Below are 19,145 nucleotides of genomic sequence, written 5' to 3'. Positions count from 1 at the left end.
GATACACATACTGCAAATAAGCATGTTAAGAATGTTCAACATCCTAGATCGTTAGGGACTTGTAAGCAACAACAACGAGATACCAGTACCCACAAAGAGAATGGTTAAAATCCTAATCACTGACAAAACCAAGTATTGGCAAAAATGTGGAACAACAAAAATTATCAGTCATTTTGGTGGGCATGTAAAATGGTATAGGCAGTTTGGAATATACTTGGCAGTTCCTTATAAAACCAAACATACACGTACCATCTGACCCAACAATCACACTCCTTGATATTTATTGATGAGTTGAAAAATTATGTCTGCAGAAAAACCTGCACATGAATGTTTAAAGTTGCTTTATACATAATTCCTAAAACTTTGAAGCATTTTCAATGTCTTTCAATAGATGAATGGATAAACAAACTGTGGTACATCCATATAATGGAATATTACTCTGTTGTTAGAAAAACATCACACATCAAACCATGAAAACACATGGAAAAACTTTATGAGACTTACTAAGTGAGAGAAAACAATCTGAAGACTATATGCTGTGATTTCAACGACATGACTTTCCAGAAAATGCAAAACTATGGATACAGTAAAAAAAATAAAAATAAAAAAGATCAGTGGTTGCCAGGGACTTGGAGACAGGGACAGGTGAATACATTAATCACAGGGGATTTTTAGGGCAGTGCAGCTATTCTGTATGGTACTACAGTGGTCGATACAAGTCATTATGCTTTTGTCCAGACCCACAGAATGTATGACACACACGTTGACACTTAATATAAAGCATGGACTCTGGTGTGTAATGCTGTGTCAGTGTTTGTTTATTGAGTGAAACAAACACACCACACTGGTGAGGGTTGTTTATAGAAGAGGCTTTGTGGGTATGGTATTGGTGGATATAGAAATGGTATACCTTCTGGTAAGTTTTGCTGGGAGCCTAAAACTTCTCTAAAAATAAATTTTAATAATGATCTAAAACTCTGACTCTAATCCACAACTCTAGCCAAGGCAAGGTTTGCATTTCTTACTGATTGTGGAGGGCTTCATGCTGATGCCCTCCTCATCATTTGGAAAGCAATGGAAATTCTATTTGATGTGAGATGTCACTGAAATGGGAGTTGGAAAATCAGGATTCTAAGATAAGGTCTCATACCAATTCCTTATCTCATTGAGGTCTACACTGTTCACTCAAGAAAAATAAACATCAGATAAATTCATCTCCGAAATCCCTTCTGTCTTTAAATTATCAATGATTCTTTCATTCCATAAAAAGAAAGAGCCAGTCAGAAGCCTCAGAAGAAAGAAGGAGGTGCAGAGTAGAACATCTCTTATTCAAGAAACACAGTGGGTGTCGAAAGAGACTGACCGAGCTTTTTTTATTCAAAAGATGCTGGTGTGGTGCTATTAGAGTTACAGCTATGTGAGTTAGTCAAGAAATTAGTGCTTTGTTTTGTCCTGGTTAAAGTGTTCACTGAGACATGGGTTCATTTAAGTTCTAAAGGTTACAAAACCAAACTTTTCTGACCCCAGTTTAATGAGCTGGTGCTGTAATTATTAACTATGTTAATATTTATTTTTAAAATCACTAATGAGGGTGAATCATGCAATACTGAACAATGGCACCATGAAAAAGAATTAAAAACAAAGCCCAGAGTCAGCATAAAGAAGGAATTAACATAGATCAGAGTGGAAATAAATAAAAGAGAGACCAAAAGAATGGCAGAAAACATCAATGAAACCAGGAGTTGGGATTTTAGATAAGGTAAAGAAAATTGATAAAACTTTAGCCAGGCTCATTGAGAAAGAGAGAGAGGACCAAATAAACAAAAGTAGAAATGACTGAGAAGTTACAACCATTATCACAGAATGTATACAAAGACTTTTAAAAGAATAGAATGAACAGTTTTACGCCAACAAATTGGACAACCTAGAAGAAATGGATAAATTCCTAGAAACATGCAATCTTCCAAGGTTGAAACAAGAAGAAATAGATAATCTGAACAGACCAATTACTAGTATTGAAATTGAATTAGAGATCAACAAATTGCCAACAAACAAAAGTCTAAGACAGGATGGCTTCATGAGGGAATTTTACCAAACATTTAAAAAAGGCTTAATACGTATCTTTCTCAAACTATTCCAAAAAAGCTGAATAGAAGGGAGCACCCCCAAACTCATTGTATGAGGCCACCATTACTTTGATACCAAAACCAAAGACAGTACCAAGAAAGACAATGACAGGTGAATATCCTCAATGAACATAGACACAAAAGCCTTCAACAAAATATTAGCAAACTGAATTCAACAATCCATAAAAATGATCATACACCATACCTAGTGGGATTCATCTGAGGAAGGCAAAGGTGGTTCAATATTGGCAAATCAATTAATGTGATACACTACATTAACAAACCTAAGGATGAAAATCACATGATCATCTTAATAGTTGCAGAAAAAGCATCTGACAAAATTCAATATCCATTCATGACAACAAACTCAACAAAGTTGCTATACAAGGAACATATTTCAACATAATAAAGGTCATTTATGACAAACTCACAGGTAACATCATATATACAATGGCATTTTACTCAGTCATAAAAAAGAATGAAATTTTATCATTTCCAAAAACATAGATGATCCTGAAGGCTATTATGCTTAGTGAAATAAGTCATATAGATAAAGACAAATACTGTATGTTTTCACTTAACATGTGGAATCAAAAACTGAACAAATGAACACAACAGAAAAAGACTCAAATACAGAAAGTAAACTAGTGGTTACTAGTGGGGAAGAAGTGGGGGAGGGGTAAGATAGGGGAAGGCCATTAAGAGGTAAAAACTACTAAGTCTAAAATCAGTAACATAGAAGAATGTCATGTACAACACATGGAATATGGAATATAGCTAACACATGGAATACAGACAAAATTTTGTGATTACTTTATACGGAGTATAATCCATTAAAACGTGAAATCACTATGTTGTTTGTACACCTGAAACTAATATAATATGGTAAGTCAACTATAGTTCAATCTAAAAAACAAAAGAATTGGGGGAGTGTCAATAATTTTACATTTTAGGAACAACTTTATTTTAGAAATTTACCTTTCAGGAGATTGGGGATAGGCATAGCAGATTAGAAACATATATAATCTTGCCCTGGGTCAGGATCTCCCTGAAATGACTATAACCTTAATTACAAACGAGAGTTTGTCCTTTACAGGTGAAGAAGGGGAGTACAAGAAACACTCACCAAACCCTCAAGAAATTTCTGAAGCAGAGAGAGAAGACTGAAAGGTGATAAACAGCTCAGCAGAGAGAAGTCAATGACCAAAATATTGGAAGAGGAAGACATATAATGGGGAAAAGTTAATTTTGTCCCTACAACCCCCATAGGCTTCTTTGGAAACATCAAATGTCAAAGGAAATAGAGGAAGGATGAGGTTGGGAAGGGAAGCTGTCTCTGCCTAGGTCTCCTCCAGACTCCTTTCATCAGGCAACTCACTTTCCCCCCAGGAAGACAGAGGTTTACTCTCCACAGAAACTAGACCTAAAAGCTCATACACTCAGGGACACTGGGCAGTGACAGGGAAAGAGTGAGGGGCAGGGCTGAAAAGGAAGGTTCAGTAAGAGTCCACTTGTTGAATTCTGACACTCTTAACTCCTTTCTCCCTCCTGCTGCATGAAATTCAGCAGCCAGATTATCCTCTGGAGAATTATCAGCGTTAGAGAAGATACCTCCATGTTTGGCCATGTAGACAGAAAATACTTTACATATGTCCAGCAGAGTAAGTAGAGTAAAAACAGCGCCCCAAGATTCAGGGTCATGGAATTTTAGAACATCAGGATTAAAGAGAAAATCATAAAACTTTCTGAGAGAGAAGACAGGTCATATATAAGGATTAGGATACAGAATAGTATCAGAATTCTCAATGACAAGCATCATCTTGTGCATTGATGTAAAAAAAAAAAAAAAAGACGTATTTTCAGAAGCAGCGCTATGGGAAAAAATTTCACCCAATTTTCCCTTTCTCATCCAAATCTGAAACCAAGTCAGAGGTACTCATGGTGTCCAGCCTTCGGAGACCCCAGGTAGAAGAAGGGGAGTATCAGGGAGGGTTCTGGGCACCTGGCCTAGAAAGCATTCATTTCAAAGTGGGCGTGCCTTATGAAGAACATGACATGGGAGACACCAAGAACAAATGAGAAATGTTACTCATCTCAGGCTTCTCAACAGCAAGGAAATTACTGTGAGTAGTACTTTTAAACATCTCCCTGAGTTTTAGGAAATAATTCGAAACCAAGATATAGTAAATTACAAATTGAACTAGAGAGACATATAATTAAATCCAAAAAAGTACCAGGAAACAGTAGGTATGCAGTCAGATTGATTACAAATGTATATTGAGAGAAGTAAAAACTGTTGTAAATGTACTGAGAAAAATGGAAGGGAAGTGTGTGTGTGTGTGTCTCTGTCTGTGTCTATTTAGTAGGAGTTAGAGATGGAGATGTAAATCTTCAACTCTTATACCAGGATGTCACTAGATAATATCTAAAATGGACAAGTAAGATATAGAAACAAAGTCATTCTTTAGAAAAATGAACATAAATTTCAGAAGAAACTACTAAAAGTTCAAAGTGACCACACTGTGCTCCTTTGTGGAACTGGAAGATGAAGACTGTACCACTGCAAATCGTGTGCGCAACACACACGCACAAACATATAAAAACACACACATATACACCCATTAGAATTTAAATCCATAAATTATTTTAGTATAAGATTAATATTTGATTTGCTTTTCTTTCTGCAAGGATAGTAATTTCTTGATTTTATTAAGTTCTGTTTATATTTTGAGACATTCCAAATTTCTATTTGCATTAATTATTTTGTATGCAAATATATACATATGTACAGATGTATCTTAATGCCTAGCCTGTAAGAGAGACACAGGTAACTATACTATGGCAGTCTCTCTATTTCCCTTGTTGTACTTCTCGGCATACAACTTTCATTTATAATTATTTTGGGACACCTTCCTAATTTTTCATATATCTCTGAACTGCTATGGCAAATGTGACCTTTTCACCATTTCCAGCTGTTGTTACTTGTGTATTAGCCCAAGTCCAGGAAGAGACTGACTGTGTGGGTGGCAAACACTGGAGCCCCTGCACACAGCATAGGAGCTGCTTGCCTTACGTGGATGCAATGGTCCACGACACCCAGAGATACATGACCTCCTCCCCACCAACCTGTCCCATGGAGTGACCTGACACATTAAATTCAGAAACTGTCACACTTCCAAGGTAAGATCTGTTTCTCTTAAACTGACCTCAGTGCTCTTAAAGTTCCCATTTTCACAGTATGGTTTCAATCCTCTATCAACACAAGATGAATGAAATGCAAAAATAATACATGTGGCAAATTGCTGGAATTTCCATTGCTTTCTGTTTGAGCTATAGGGCTTAATAGTATATAATGCTTTTCATAGCCAGCACTGTAAGTCTTTCAAATGTGTTCTGCTTCTTTAATATTAGCTCTCATTACCTGTATATGTTTCCAATGAACATGAGTATCATTTTGTCAAGTTCCCAAAACACTCTGCTAGGATTCTTATCAGGGTGACATGACATCTACAGATCAATTTGGAAAGAACTGACATCTTGACATATTGAATCTTTCAATTCATAGATACAGTATATTCTCCTGATTATGGGGCGGGTAGGAGGCTCTCTTTAATTTTCTCAGTAATTTCCCTTCTCACTCCAATGGCTTGCAAAACTTTAGCCAGGTTTTCCTAAGTAACATCATTTTTCTTATTATAAAAATTTTAAATGCCGCTTCCATTTCTTTTATCTTGTATATGGAAGTATAAATGATTTGATAAGTGGGGTGATATATGTAGCAACCTTGTTAAATTAATAATCATCAGTAATATTTTTTCCAGAGATTCATTTGGAATTTCTATGTACATTATCCTGTACATACGGTCAACATTTGCTTTATTTATTCTTTTCCAAGTTTTGTTTTTCTTTCTTGCATTATGCACTCCTAGACATCCCCCAATAGTGCTGAATGGATTCCATGACTGTGAATATCCTTCTTTCATTTCATATCATCAGGAGGATTTGAAGATTTAACACCTCACTTTGAGTTTGATGTTTTAAGAACATTTTGGTAGCTATACTCAATCAGATTTGGAAAGTGTGCCCTCTTCTCTTATTTTGATATGATTTTATTTCATGAATGTGTGTACAAATTTATCAAATTGATTCCCTGCGTCTACAGGTATGGTATACATAATGGCCTTATTTTCGCCACTAAATACGCCTACTTTAAGTATAATACAGAACTGCATTTGATGTGCTACATTTGGCTCAGGACTTCTCTCTTTATATTCATCAGGATTTTGGGTCTACAAATTTTCTTCCTCAAAATTTTTGTCAGGTTTATCATATCAAGGTAACGCTGCCCTTATAAAATTAGGTGAGAAATGTTCCAGAAAGTGAGTCTGTTTTCACCGTCTTCCCCTGCACTGTTGTTCTCCCTGTGGTCACTTAGTTATCTTTGAAATGCCTAATAACTTTTGGTTAAATATCAATCATTATATTCGAACAAATGCAGAGCTGCAGATGATGTTTGTCTTCTTCCAGAAAGGGTTCATCCCTTTCCCACCAGGAAGTCAGAATTATGTAATACCTCTTGCCCTGATTATGATTTGGACATGAACCCAGTCTAAAATTAATCACAGCCATTCATTTACCTCCCTGAGATTTTCCCATCTCTGGAATCTTGAGAAAACTTTCTGTCTAAGCATATTTCCAATGCCTTCTCATGGAAAGTTTCAGACCTGCTGGTGATTACGCTACAAGCTACTCTATTCCAGTTGAAGCCAGGACTATTACCAAAACTATCAGAAATACTGTAAGTAAAAATTACATCTTCATGGGGAAAAAGTAAAGAGATTGCTAAGGCTGTAATTACTAGTGCCATCATGTGGAGAAGATGCAATAGAGACTTTACTAAAAGGAAATGGGGCTTGCCCTGATGTCATGGATTTGATACAGGTTAAGACTTCAAGCCCACTACTTTTTCACCAAAGGACACAAGCAGGAGATTTTTCTCTTTTTAATATAGAACCTCACAGGAATAATTAACCACACTTGTTTCTCCTCTTATTACTAACGAAACGGAAAATCGACTGAGGATTCGTACAGGGACTGCCCATCTGTCCCATTCTCTACATCAGATTTGGGGACCTACTTGAGGGGAACATTGCATCTGCTCACACCACCATTCCTCCTTCTTCCAAATGGCTCATATTGTCCCTGTTGCTCTCTGAGTCTAGAGACCCCATCTGAGGGGATGACCCACTTCCTTCTATATAGTACAGTCCAGTATAGAAATAAGCAATATTGGGGGGCTCATGGTACCCTCTTAACTAATCAGAGAAATGATTTCTTCTACCACAGGATGGAGCCATCGAGCTAACTGGAGATAATGGTTGGACAGACAAACTGTTTTTGGACAGAGAGTAAACATGATAAGCATTAAGGGCCATGCATGGAGTCCCTGTCATTACAACTCAATTCTGAACTGTAGCACAAGAGCAGTCACGAGTACATGCAAACGAACGATGGTGGTTATCTTCCAACTGGTCCTAGCTTAAAACACACAAGACTTTCAAAATCTAAAAATCAAATTCCAGACTGAAATGTCTATTTCATAAAATTTTCATGTCATAATATATCATTCTTATTTATTTTTTTCCATTTTAAACATTCTTGGATCATAGGCTTTACAAAAAAAGGTGGCAGTGTGGATTTCCACAGCTGTTGTTTGCCAGCCTCTGCTGTGACATTCCTGTCCAAAACAACTTTCTACAATGAGGTGAGGCTGATTTGTGCTTTTGTGTCCTATCTAAAGAACATCTGCTAACACAAAGTCCCAAAGATTTACCTTTATCCTTTTATAGAAGTTTTATTATTTCAGTCCTTAGATTCAGAGCAATGATCCACTTCAGGTTAACTTTATTTTGCTATGGAGTACTGGTCACGCTGTTTTTCTTTTTCACTATCCTGTTGCTGGAGTAACATTTGTTGAAAATGTATCTCTTATAGTATCTTAACAATCTCACATACTACTTCTTTTAAAATATAGAAGAGAATAATTTTTAAAACAAAATTATACATCTTTTATCTGATAGAATTAGAGGATGGAATATTCTCCCAGTTTTATATTTTAAAAATTTTGAATCTGAAAAACATTAAAAAAAGTACGTATTTTTAATGTGTGTGTATGAAATGTGCTACTATCTATTCTATGTATCTATCTATCCCTCAATACATCACTATCTATGTGCCAAGAACAATGAATTTCTCATACATAACAGTAATAATAGTCACACTCAGGAGTTATTATTAATACAATATCATCTAATATACAACCTGTATTTAAAGAGTTCTAACGTTCCTAGAATATCCTTTATATCTTTTTTTTTTTTCCTTGCAATTCACTATCCAGTGAAGGAACAGGCACATAATTTGCTTATCTTTTCCTTTTGGTCTCCTGTAATCCAGAATAGTTCTCTTTATTTTTTTATTTCCTTTCAGTACATTTACCTCTTTGGAGTCCAGGCTAGTAGGCATGTAAATGTTTGATTGTTTTCTAGAGATTATATTCCAGTTATGGTTTTGGCAAGAGAACTACATAGGTGCTATGTATGTCCTACTGAATCTCACTGGGGAGGTGGGGCAAGTAATGTCACTTATTATTACTGGCCATGTCAAAGTCCTCACTGAATAAAGTGGTACCTCCCAGATTTCTCCATTGCAGAAGTTCCGCTATTTAATACATAAATACTAAGTATTTATGGCATAGTACTTTGAGGCCTTGTGAGCATCCTACACCCAAAGCATTCACCCAACAGTTTCAGCATTTATTGATGGTCCTAAGCTGATTTGTTGCAAAATCATCATTTTTTTCTATTTTTATCATTGTTCCTGTTTTTAAGCTAGGATCAGTCTGTAATAAAGATCTTCTCCTTACTTTTTAATTTAGGGAAACAAATCACATGGCAGTGATAAACACTCCATACTTGTTATTGTACTTGCTCTCATGATCAAGGAAGAGGTCTTTTAATTACATCAGACTTCTATTTACAAGAGCCGTGTGAATGGATACTCTGGACATTTCAGTTGCCAACAGAGCCTTCCACTGTAAAGCACATGTGAGGTGAGTGAAACCTGAAGTCATGAAATAAAGCAGCAGATGGGTACCGTCACCAGTGTTCAAGCTTGATGAAAGCAGAATGGATTCAGAAAGTCTTGCAGCCAAGCACCTGTGTACTCAGTACTTAAAGTGCTATGGGAGGCCACTTTCACAAGATCACTGACACTGGCCTTAAAGTCATCACTGTTTATTACTTTGTCTGGCTTAAAATGCCTCTGCTCTTTTTGGACCTAGGTTTCCTCAACTATGGGCTGAGTTGCAACATTTCTTCCAGCTCCATGACTTCTTCATAACACATTCCAAGGCACAACCATATTTACTTTTCTGACTTACGTGCTACATGATGACAAAGAATTCCTCCAACCCAGAGGTATCTGACCCTGCATAAGAGTGGCAATTTTGAGAAGAATGACAGGCAAGAGAAATGTATTTCCTTCAGTACTTCATGGAACAAGATACCTTTCTGAGATCAGATACAACTTACATGGTGCCCACTCTGGGGCTGCCCACTCTGCTCTTTGTCCATAATCAGAAGCACCAGTCCTAACGCCCATGCGCTGCCCCTACTTCTTGATATGCAACCTCATTATTGGGACAGATCACCGAGGTTCTGAGAGTTGACCCACTTGTTCCAAACTGAGAAAACTAGTGTATGAGTTGATTAAATTTCGTCTAGACACATCACAGAAATATACAACAGCTCCTCAGAACATAAAATTTGTTTAGACTTTCCCTATCTGCCATGAGAAAGGTAAAAACTTCGTAACTTCATTGAATATCTTCAGTGTGGTATCCCTTACTCTCCAAGTTGAGCTCTGGGGTTACAAGTATCCACGAGCACAGAATGCGCACAACAGGGGCTCACTTTTCAGTGAGGGAAGCAAGTGATCCCTGTAATCCAGTACAACTAGGGCTGTGAAAGAGGAAAGTACAGACTTCTGGGGGGGCGGGGTGGAGTATTGGTAGAGGGGAAAAAAATATACGCTTCCTCTTACTCTCTCGTACTCTACACACACACAATGGTGCAAGCAACACCATAACAGCAGAAATGATATTGAAAGTACGCCAAAAGAGGCAGAGACAAGAGAAGGCAGGACTATTTAAAGGAGCTACTGAACCACAAGAGCAGGACATCTGCTCTAGAGGAAGGATGTTGGAACCTTCCGCCAAATAACCATGAGGTCAGGGGAACACTGGGAATGTAGCTGAACACCCTGTCATGATTCCAGAGCACCCTGCTCTTCCTCCAGTCATCATCCTGTATCTTGGATATTGGGACTCCGCACTGGTAATGTGTGTGCTGAGCCATGGACTCCCTTTTCTTTTTTTCTACGGTTTTGACTTCTGCCTTGGGTCTGACACGGTAAATACCAACAAGAAGGACAAAGCCCTCCTTCAAGAAGTCATATTTTAACATGGAAGAAAAATAACTAACAAAGATTATGACTCAAGGTGATCCCTGACTCAGTGGAAGAGTGAATATAATGCTGAGGAAACCCAGAGGGGAACAGAATCTATAGCCTGAAGAGATCACAAAGACTGAAAGAGGAGATATAATTTGACTGAGGTTCTGAATGAACTATATCAGAGAGGTACATCTTAGCCATTAGGAACAGCATAATATAAAATCAGAAACTTAACAGTGTGTTGGATATTGATGAAGAGTCAGAGCTGAGAACACAGACTATAAATAATGAAAAAAAAAACCATCATGGAACATCAGACTGGGAATAGGAAACTAGCAGCGTGGGTGTGTTTTTAGAAAAATATTGATGGAAAACTGAAATGTCAAAACAGCAGTTATAATGTGGAAATATTTAAAGAAATACTTTGCAAAGAACTGGTAATCAATAAATATTTGTTGACTGAAGGGTGCCTGTTCAGATAAGATGTTAGGTGGATAGTATGTGAGTCCATCTTTCATCTTTTCCTCCATTTTATCCAACTATCCTTCCAGCAAGCCAGGCATCTGCCCATCCGACCATTTATCAAATATTTTCTGCATATTCTCTCTGACAGCAACTCAGTGTTCAGGAGGATTTACCTCTTCATTTGTCATTTACAGTAAAATGGAGCTGTCTGGGAAAGGAGCTAGCCTGCGTGGACCTGTTTTTATTCCCAACCACCAGTTTACAGAAATTTACCCTGAAATCACTGGTTGACCCAAAGGACACTGACAATGCCCAACTTTCCATAAGCATTAGAATTCATGCACCTACCTTGGTGTTACTGTGAACACAAAATAAAGATTGAGGTATTTTTACTGCTTTGTGTTTCCAACTTAAAGTGAAGTATCAATACGTGCCTTCCTATTGTCTTTCATGTGTTCTGAGTGCTATCCGTGTCTCCCCAACAAGAACAAAATCCCTGGAAGGAATTACCAATTCTTCTTTTTCAGTCTCCACCACACTGTTTATACCTAAGGGCAATGGTTATTTGATGCTGGGGCTCCAAAATCATTAGCCTCATGTTATCTCCAAAGCTTCGACAAATGAACGTTTTATACACAAGTTACAGTCATCTTTTCCCCTTACTTCTACTTCAATCGTGAGAACCAAACGTATCATCACCCATTTCCCTTCTCCCAGCTCCTCTCCTATGGAAGCTCCTTATACTTTGTTAGGCATTTTAAAGAGAATATATGTATACAGACATTACCTTTAGCTCTATAGTTATATGTGTACATGATATACATTCACATCTAATATATATTATAGTCACATACCTACAAAAGGGATTTAATATGGTTCTATAAAACCTCGGTTCATGCTACACATATTTTCTACAACTTGCTGCTTTTCTAAAAGTATGCCAGGAAAAACCCTAAGATAATAAATAGCCTACCTTGATACCGTACTGAAAATTGTCATCTCCTCTCCAACATCAGCTTCTTGAGGCTCAATCTCTCATCTCCTTGTGCTATTTTTGGCTCACTGCATGTTTTCCATTCATCTTGTTCATAAACCTAGGAGGACTATTCTTGCATTAGTTTCCATTACCACTGTAGCAAATTACCACAAAGATCTGTGGCTTAAAACCACACAGCTTATTTTACGGGTCTGAGGTCCAAAGTTCGATACCAGTTTCGTGGGGCTACCATCAAGGTGTCAGCAAGCTTGTTTCCTTCTGGAGGCTGTGGAAGAGGATCTATTTCTTTCCCTGACTGTTTCAGCTTTAAGATGCTGCCAGCATTCCTTGGTTGATGGCTCCTTTTTGCATCACTCTAAACCTCTTGCTTCAGTATCATACCTCCCACTAGAGATGCAAATCTTTTTATCCCCCTTTCTGTTTTAAACTTTAATTTAAAAGGGATATGAAAGAGAAATCTTCCACCTTTTATACCTACTAAGAACATCATTCAAAAGTAATCTAACCTCTGAATTTTATGGTACCTATCCCAGAATTTCACAGGTTTGGTTAATTTTTAATTAAGTCATCAATGAGAAGAAATCACAGGAATATGCAGTGGGGAGAAACTGAAAGCAGGAAGCAATGAGGATGCAACATTTGAAAGAAATACGTGTACGAGCAGTGGGAATGTTTTTGCCTTTTTTGTACGATTGAGAGGAAAGAAAGGGTGTTAAGAAATAAGAATCCTCTACTCCTATTTTCTCAAACTCCAAACCTGTATAGCTTGCAGGGAGGTACTCAGGAGAAGGAACGACTTCAGCTTCTTAGGAATAAGTTGCAAAGCTACACCAGGGTGTCAAGGACAGTCTCCATCATGCCACTGGGGGAGATGCTTACCGCAGCGGCACCGTCCCAATTCCTGCCGCACCTCGTCGGCTGTTCTGTGTGGATCGGCTCGTTTCCTCGCATCGTTCAGTATTCAGTAGTCGTGACCGGTTCACTGGCGAAGCCTCGTTCTCATTCTGTGACTCTGTACCTCAGGATCTTTTGGTTGGTGGGATTAACGAGACACGAGCTGCATCTGTGCATGGCCCACAGTCCTCTTTACTCACTGAAGTTACAGTCAGTTCTGTCGGAAGCGGTTGCTGGCTGGGACTGAGTTGGCGTGGTTATCCAGGTATTCTTGTCACAGGTGGTCTCTTCGGAAAACAACTCTGATTGGCTGTTACGCGTACTTCAAGTGGAATCATCGTCCGCTTGTTTCTTCTGAAAATCACCAAAGCGTTTGGAACAGAGGTTCATAGTCCTACTGGACCCTAGAAGCCGCAGGGACCTCGAGGGGGCAGGCTGGGCACTATGCTGCGCTCACAGCGGAGGCCTCCCCTGGTGCTGGGAGGCTGGGCCCTTGCCCCGTTAACGGAAGGCGGCGGCAGTGGTGGTGGCGGTGGCGGCTGGGCCAGGAACCGCCGGGAGTAAGCAGCGGCGCCGGCGGTCCGGCCCTGAGGAGGGGACGAGAGCGGACCCGGTCCCTGTGGCTCCGAGCCAGGATTCCAAGCCTGCAGCGCGAGGCGGGCAGTGTGGCTCGGCCTGCGAAGAGATGGCAGCGGGGAAGGCGTGCAGAGCTGAGGGCGGGGAGCTGAGGAGGCGTGTGTGGCGGTGAACCGAAGACCGCGAGGGAGAAGGGAAGAACCGGCCTCCTCGGCAGTTCCTACCGTCGCTCCCAGCCAGAGTGAGGTCCCGGTCGTTAGCGCCGGGAAGAACATTAAGGAACCAGCTGACCCTAGAACAGCAGCCGCCGCGGTAAAGCCCGGGAAAGCGCTTACTCAGTAACGCCGGCCCCGCCCCCTGAGGATGCGCGGACCAACCACCGCCGCTCCGCCCCTCGCCTCCTCACGCGCCCCTCGCCTCCTCACGCGCTCCTTCCGTCCCCACGAGCCCCTCCCCTCCTCACGCGCCCCTCCCTTCCTCACGCGCCCCTCCCTTTCTCACGCGACCCTCCCTTTCTCACGCGACCCTCCCGTCCCCACAAGCCCCTCCCAAGGAGTCACATCCATTGCCCCTTCACAAGCGCTGTTACTACATTGGGCCCAGGTGTGGGTAATTGAATATAATCTACCCATGGCGTGATCCTTAATCACAGCTGCAATTTCCTTTTTACTGGGTAAATTAACATACTTTCGGGTTCACAAGTCCCTAATATTGGGATGTAGGCCTCTGTTGGGGGCAGAGTGTAAGGATTGTATTCCGCCTACCATGTTATTATACCCATTTTCTCACCAAATAACCAAGGGAATGCTCTGTTACATAGCTTGTTCAAGATCACACAACTTTTCAGTGGGAGAGCCAGGAGCTGAACCAGGACAATCTGGCTGGAAAGTAGTGGGTGCTAATCACTTTCCTCTTCTTGGGTTTATTCACTCTTGTTTATTTTCCTCCACAGTGATACATGTTCTATGGCCTTCCCCAGTTCCTTGGCACACTTGAGAAAGGGCTGCTGCCTTTCTTCCCTGTTAGATAGGGGCTGCAGAATGGGCTCTAAGGTGGAGGGCCCGTTGGCTGGGGACCCAAACTGGACAGAAGTGCTGTCTGACCTTCCTGCCCAGACTGGGCCACTGGCTCAGCTCTGCAGATGGGCAGAGCTGCTGTCTGGGATCTTTGCTCAGGCTGCAGAAACTGGTCTGGCAAGATCCATGCATGCTCTGCCCTGTGAGTCCTACTCTGCCTCTGTCTCTAGCTGATGCCTGTTTCTCTGGCCCCACTGACTCCTCCAGTGCTCCTGTGAGGCTAGACCTAAGTGGCACTCTCAAAGTGTGCTGTAATGCTAGGCAAGCTGGATGTCCACCTTGGGCTCTTTTTCCCACTGGAGAAACTGGAGGCCCAGGGGGAGGCAGCATTGTGCTGGTCTAAGGGAGGAGCAATCCAGTCAAAGAGAAACCACTCCTCTTACCTTTCTAATGTGGTTTTCTCAGTTTTTGCGGTTCAGGTGGTTGCTTCAGCTCCATTTCAGGGTTCTGTGATTTTTCACAGAGGCATTTTGCTTATAGATAGATGCTAGTTGGTCTTTCTGTGAAGTGGCCTGAAGTTGGGAACCACCAACATGCCATCTTGCTGATGTTACTCAAAATTTATTTGGAAATAGTCACCCAATGGGTACTTCCCCATACTTATCTTCCTGTACTATCTGGCACTACAAATAAAACTAAAGAAAGGAAAAGGCTGTAATAATGGTGACAAGGATAGTTCATTCATTACCTTTCTTCATTGGGCAAGAATTTCTATAGTACTTTGTTATGTCAAAAGTGTATTAATATACATTGGAATAAAGACAGTCTCTTCAGCAAATGGTGTTGGGAAAACTGGACAGCAGCATGTAAAACAATGAAGCTAGAACACTCCCTTACACCATATACAAAAATCAACTCAAAGTGGATTAAAGACTTAAACATAAGACAAGATACAATAAACCTCCTAGAGGAAAACATAGGCAAAACATTATCTGACATACATTTAAAAAATTTTCTCCTAGAAGAAATAAAAGCAAGAATAAACAAATGGGACCTAATGAAACTTGCAAGCTTCTGCACAGCAAAGGAAACCAGAAATAAAACAAGAAGAAAACCTACGGAATGGGAGAAAATTTTTGCAAGTGAAACCGACAAAGGCTTGATCTCCAGAATATATAAGCAGCTCATACGACTCAATAAGAAAAAAATAAACAACCCAATCCAAAAATGGGCAGAAGACCTAAACAAGCAATTCTCCAAGGAAGACATACAAATGATCAAAAAGCACATGAAAAAATGCTCAATATCACTAATTATCAGAGAAATGCAAATCAAAACTACAATGAGGTATCACCTCACACCAGTCAGAATGGCCGTCATTCAAAAATCCACAAATGACAAATGCTGGAGAGGCTGTGGAGAAAGGGGAACCCTCCTACACGGCTGGTGGGAATGCAGTTTGGTGCAGCCACTATGGAAAACAGTGTGGAGATTCCTCAAAAGACTAGGAATAGACTTAACATATGACCCAGGAATCCCACTCCTGGGCTTGTATCCAGAAGGAAATCTACTTCAGGATGACACCTGCACCCCAATGTTCATAGCAGCACTATTTACAATAGCCAAAACATGGAAACAGCCTAAATGTCCATCAACAGGTGACTGGATAAAGAAGATGTGGTATATTTATACAATGGAATACTACTCAGCCATAAAAACCGACAACATAATGCCATTTGCAGCAACATGGATGCTCCTGGAGAATGTCATTCTAAGTGAAGTAAGCCAGAAAGAGAAAGAAAAATACCATATGAGATCGCTCATATGTGGAATCTAAAAAAACAAAAACAAAAACAAACAAACAAACAAAAACAAAGCGTAAATAAGGGACAGAAATAGACTCACAGACAGAGAATACAGACTTGTGGTTACCAGGGGGGTGGAGGGTGGGAAGGGATAGACGGGGATTTCAAAATTGTAGAATAGACTACACTGTATAGCGCAGGGAAATATACACAAAATGTCATGATAACTCACAGAGAAAAAAATGTGACAATGAGTGTGTATATGTCCATGAATAACTGAAAAATTGTGCCGAACACTGGAATTTGACACAACATTGTAAAATGATTATAAATCAATAAAAAATGTTAAAAAAAAAGTGTATTAAGATAGAGGGCTTAGAGTGATGTGGAAAACAATCATTATCTTTTAAATTTTTTAAATTAATTTTTATTTAAAAAATTTTAAAATTTGTTTTATTGAAGTAACATTGATTTGACATTATGCAAATATGTTTATGTGTACAACGTTGTATTTCTACTTTTGTATACACTGCATCATGCTTACCACCAAGAATTTAGTTTTCATATATCACCATACAGTTGATCCCCTTTACCCGTTTCACCCTCTCCCCTGCCCCTTCCCCTCTGGTAACCACTATTCTGTTCCCTTTATCTATGTGTTTGTTTTTGTTTGGCTTCACTTCTTTACTTATTTATTTGTTTTTATATTCCACATATGAGTGAAATCATACACTATTTGTTTTTTTGTGTGTAACTTATTTCACTCAGCATAATACCCTCAAGGTCCATTCATGTTGTCACAAGTGGCAAGATTTCATTTGTTACTGCTGAATATATTCCATTGTGTATATATACCATGTTTTCTTTATCCAGTCATCTGTTGATGGACATTTAGATGGCTTCCATGTCTTGGCTGTTGTAAATAGTGCTGCTGTGGACATTCAGGTGCATGTATCTTTTCAAATTAGAGTTTCCTCTGAATATACGCCCAGGAGTAGAATTGCTGGATATTATGGTAAGCCCATTTTTAGTTTTTTAAGGAATCTGCATCTTGATTTCCATAAAGGCTGCACCAAATTACATCCCCAACAGCAGTGTAAGAGGGTTCCCTATTCTCCATACCCTCTCTAGCATTTATCATTTGTGGACTTTTTAATGATGGCCATTCTGACTGGTGTGAGGCGATACCTCATTGTACTTTTGATTTGCATTTCTTGCATAATTAGCAATATTGAGCATCTTTTCATGTGCCTGTTGGCTTTTGTATGACTTCACTGGAGAAATATCTGCTTAAGGCTTCTGCCCATTTTCAATTGGGTTGTTTATTTTTTATTGAGTTTTATGAGCTCTTTGTATATTTTGGAAATTAAGCCTTTGTCAGTAGCATCGTTTGCAAATATTTTCTCCCAGTTTGTAGGTTGTCTTTTTGTTTTGTTTATGGTTTCCTTTGCTATGCAAAAGCTTGTAAGTTGAATTGGGTCCCATTTGTTTATTTTGGCTTTTATTTCTATTGCCTTGGGAGACTGACCTAGGAAAACATTGCTATGATCTATGTAAGGGAATCTTTTGCCAATGTTCAACTCTGGGAGATTTATGGTGTCCTGTCTTATAAGTCTTCTAGCCAATTTGAGTTTATTTTTGTCTATAGTGTGAGGGAGTATTCTAACTCCACTGATTTACACGCTGCTGTCCAGCTTCCACAACACCACTTGCCAAAGAGATGTCTTTTCTCCATTGTATATTCTTGCCTCCTTTGTTGAAGATTAATTAACCATAGATGTGTGAGTTTAATTCTGGGCTCTCTATTCTATTCCATTGATCCATATGTCTGTTTTCGTACCAGGCATCATACAGTTTGGATTACAGTATCTTTGTAGTATTGTCCGAATTCTGGGAGGGTTATGCCTCCAGCTTCCTTTATTTTCTTCAGTATTACTTTGGCAATTTTGGGTCTTGTGTGATTTCATGTAAATTTTAGGAATATTCATTCTACTTCTGTAAAACATATCCTGGATAATTTGATAGGGATTGAATTACATCTGTAGATTGTTTTGAGCAGTATGGCCATTTAAACACTATTAATTCTTCCAATCCAATAGCATAGAACATCTTTCCATTTCTTTAAATCATCTTTAATTTCCTTGATCTATGTTTTATACTTATTAGCTATAAGTCTTTCACCTCCTTGCTCAGGTTTATGTCTAAGTATTTTATTTTTTTGATGCAATTCTAAAAGGAATTTTGTTAATTTTCTTTTTCTCATATTTCATTGTTAGTGTAAAGAAATGCAATAGATTTCTGTATCTTAATCTTGTATCCTGCTAACCTGCTAAATTTCGTCATCAGCTCCAGTTTTTATGTGGAGTCCTTCAAGTTTTCTATATATATTATCATGTTATCTGCATATAGTGACAATTTTACCTCTTCTCTGCCAGTATGGATCTCTTTTATTTCTTTTTCTTTTCTGATTGCTATGACTAGGACTTCCAATAATATGTTGAATACAAGTGGTGAGCGTGGACATCCTTGTCTTGTTCCAGAGTTTAGCAGGAAGGCTTTCAACTTTTATGTTGGCTGTGGGTTTGTCATAAATAGCTTTTATTGTGTTGAGATCAGTTCCCTATATCCTCACTTTGGTAAAAATTTTTATCATGAATGGATGTTCAATTTTATCTAACTGGACTCCTTTTTTTTTTCTGATAGCCCTCAGAATCTTCTGAAATTCTTTCAGGGTTCTAAAACTCCTACATGACAC

At 39.2% G+C, this 19,145-nt stretch overlaps 1 protein-coding gene across 1 annotated transcript in view; it reads right to left on the bottom strand.

Moving 5' to 3' along the window:
- Positions 1–14,175, bottom strand: part of LOC116667108 (splicing factor 3B subunit 4-like) — a 71,366-nt gene extending 57,191 nt beyond the window's left edge. Inside the window, exon 1 of the mRNA XM_032491288.1 lies at positions 12,979–14,175. Within this exon, the coding sequence (XP_032347179.1) occupies positions 13,398–13,844 (447 nt within the window). The 5' untranslated portion in view covers positions 13,845–14,175 and the 3' untranslated portion in view covers positions 12,979–13,397. The remainder of the gene's footprint in view (positions 1–12,978) is intronic.
- Between the last annotated feature and the right edge of the window lie 4,970 nt (positions 14,176–19,145).

The sequence above is a fragment of the Camelus ferus genome, chromosome 11, assembly GCF_009834535.1.
Source record: "Camelus ferus isolate YT-003-E chromosome 11, BCGSAC_Cfer_1.0, whole genome shotgun sequence".
Classification (NCBI taxonomy): domain Eukaryota; kingdom Metazoa; phylum Chordata; class Mammalia; order Artiodactyla; family Camelidae; genus Camelus; species Camelus ferus.
Note: the sequence above shows the minus strand (reverse complement) of the source record. Positions and strands in the feature narration are given on the sequence as shown.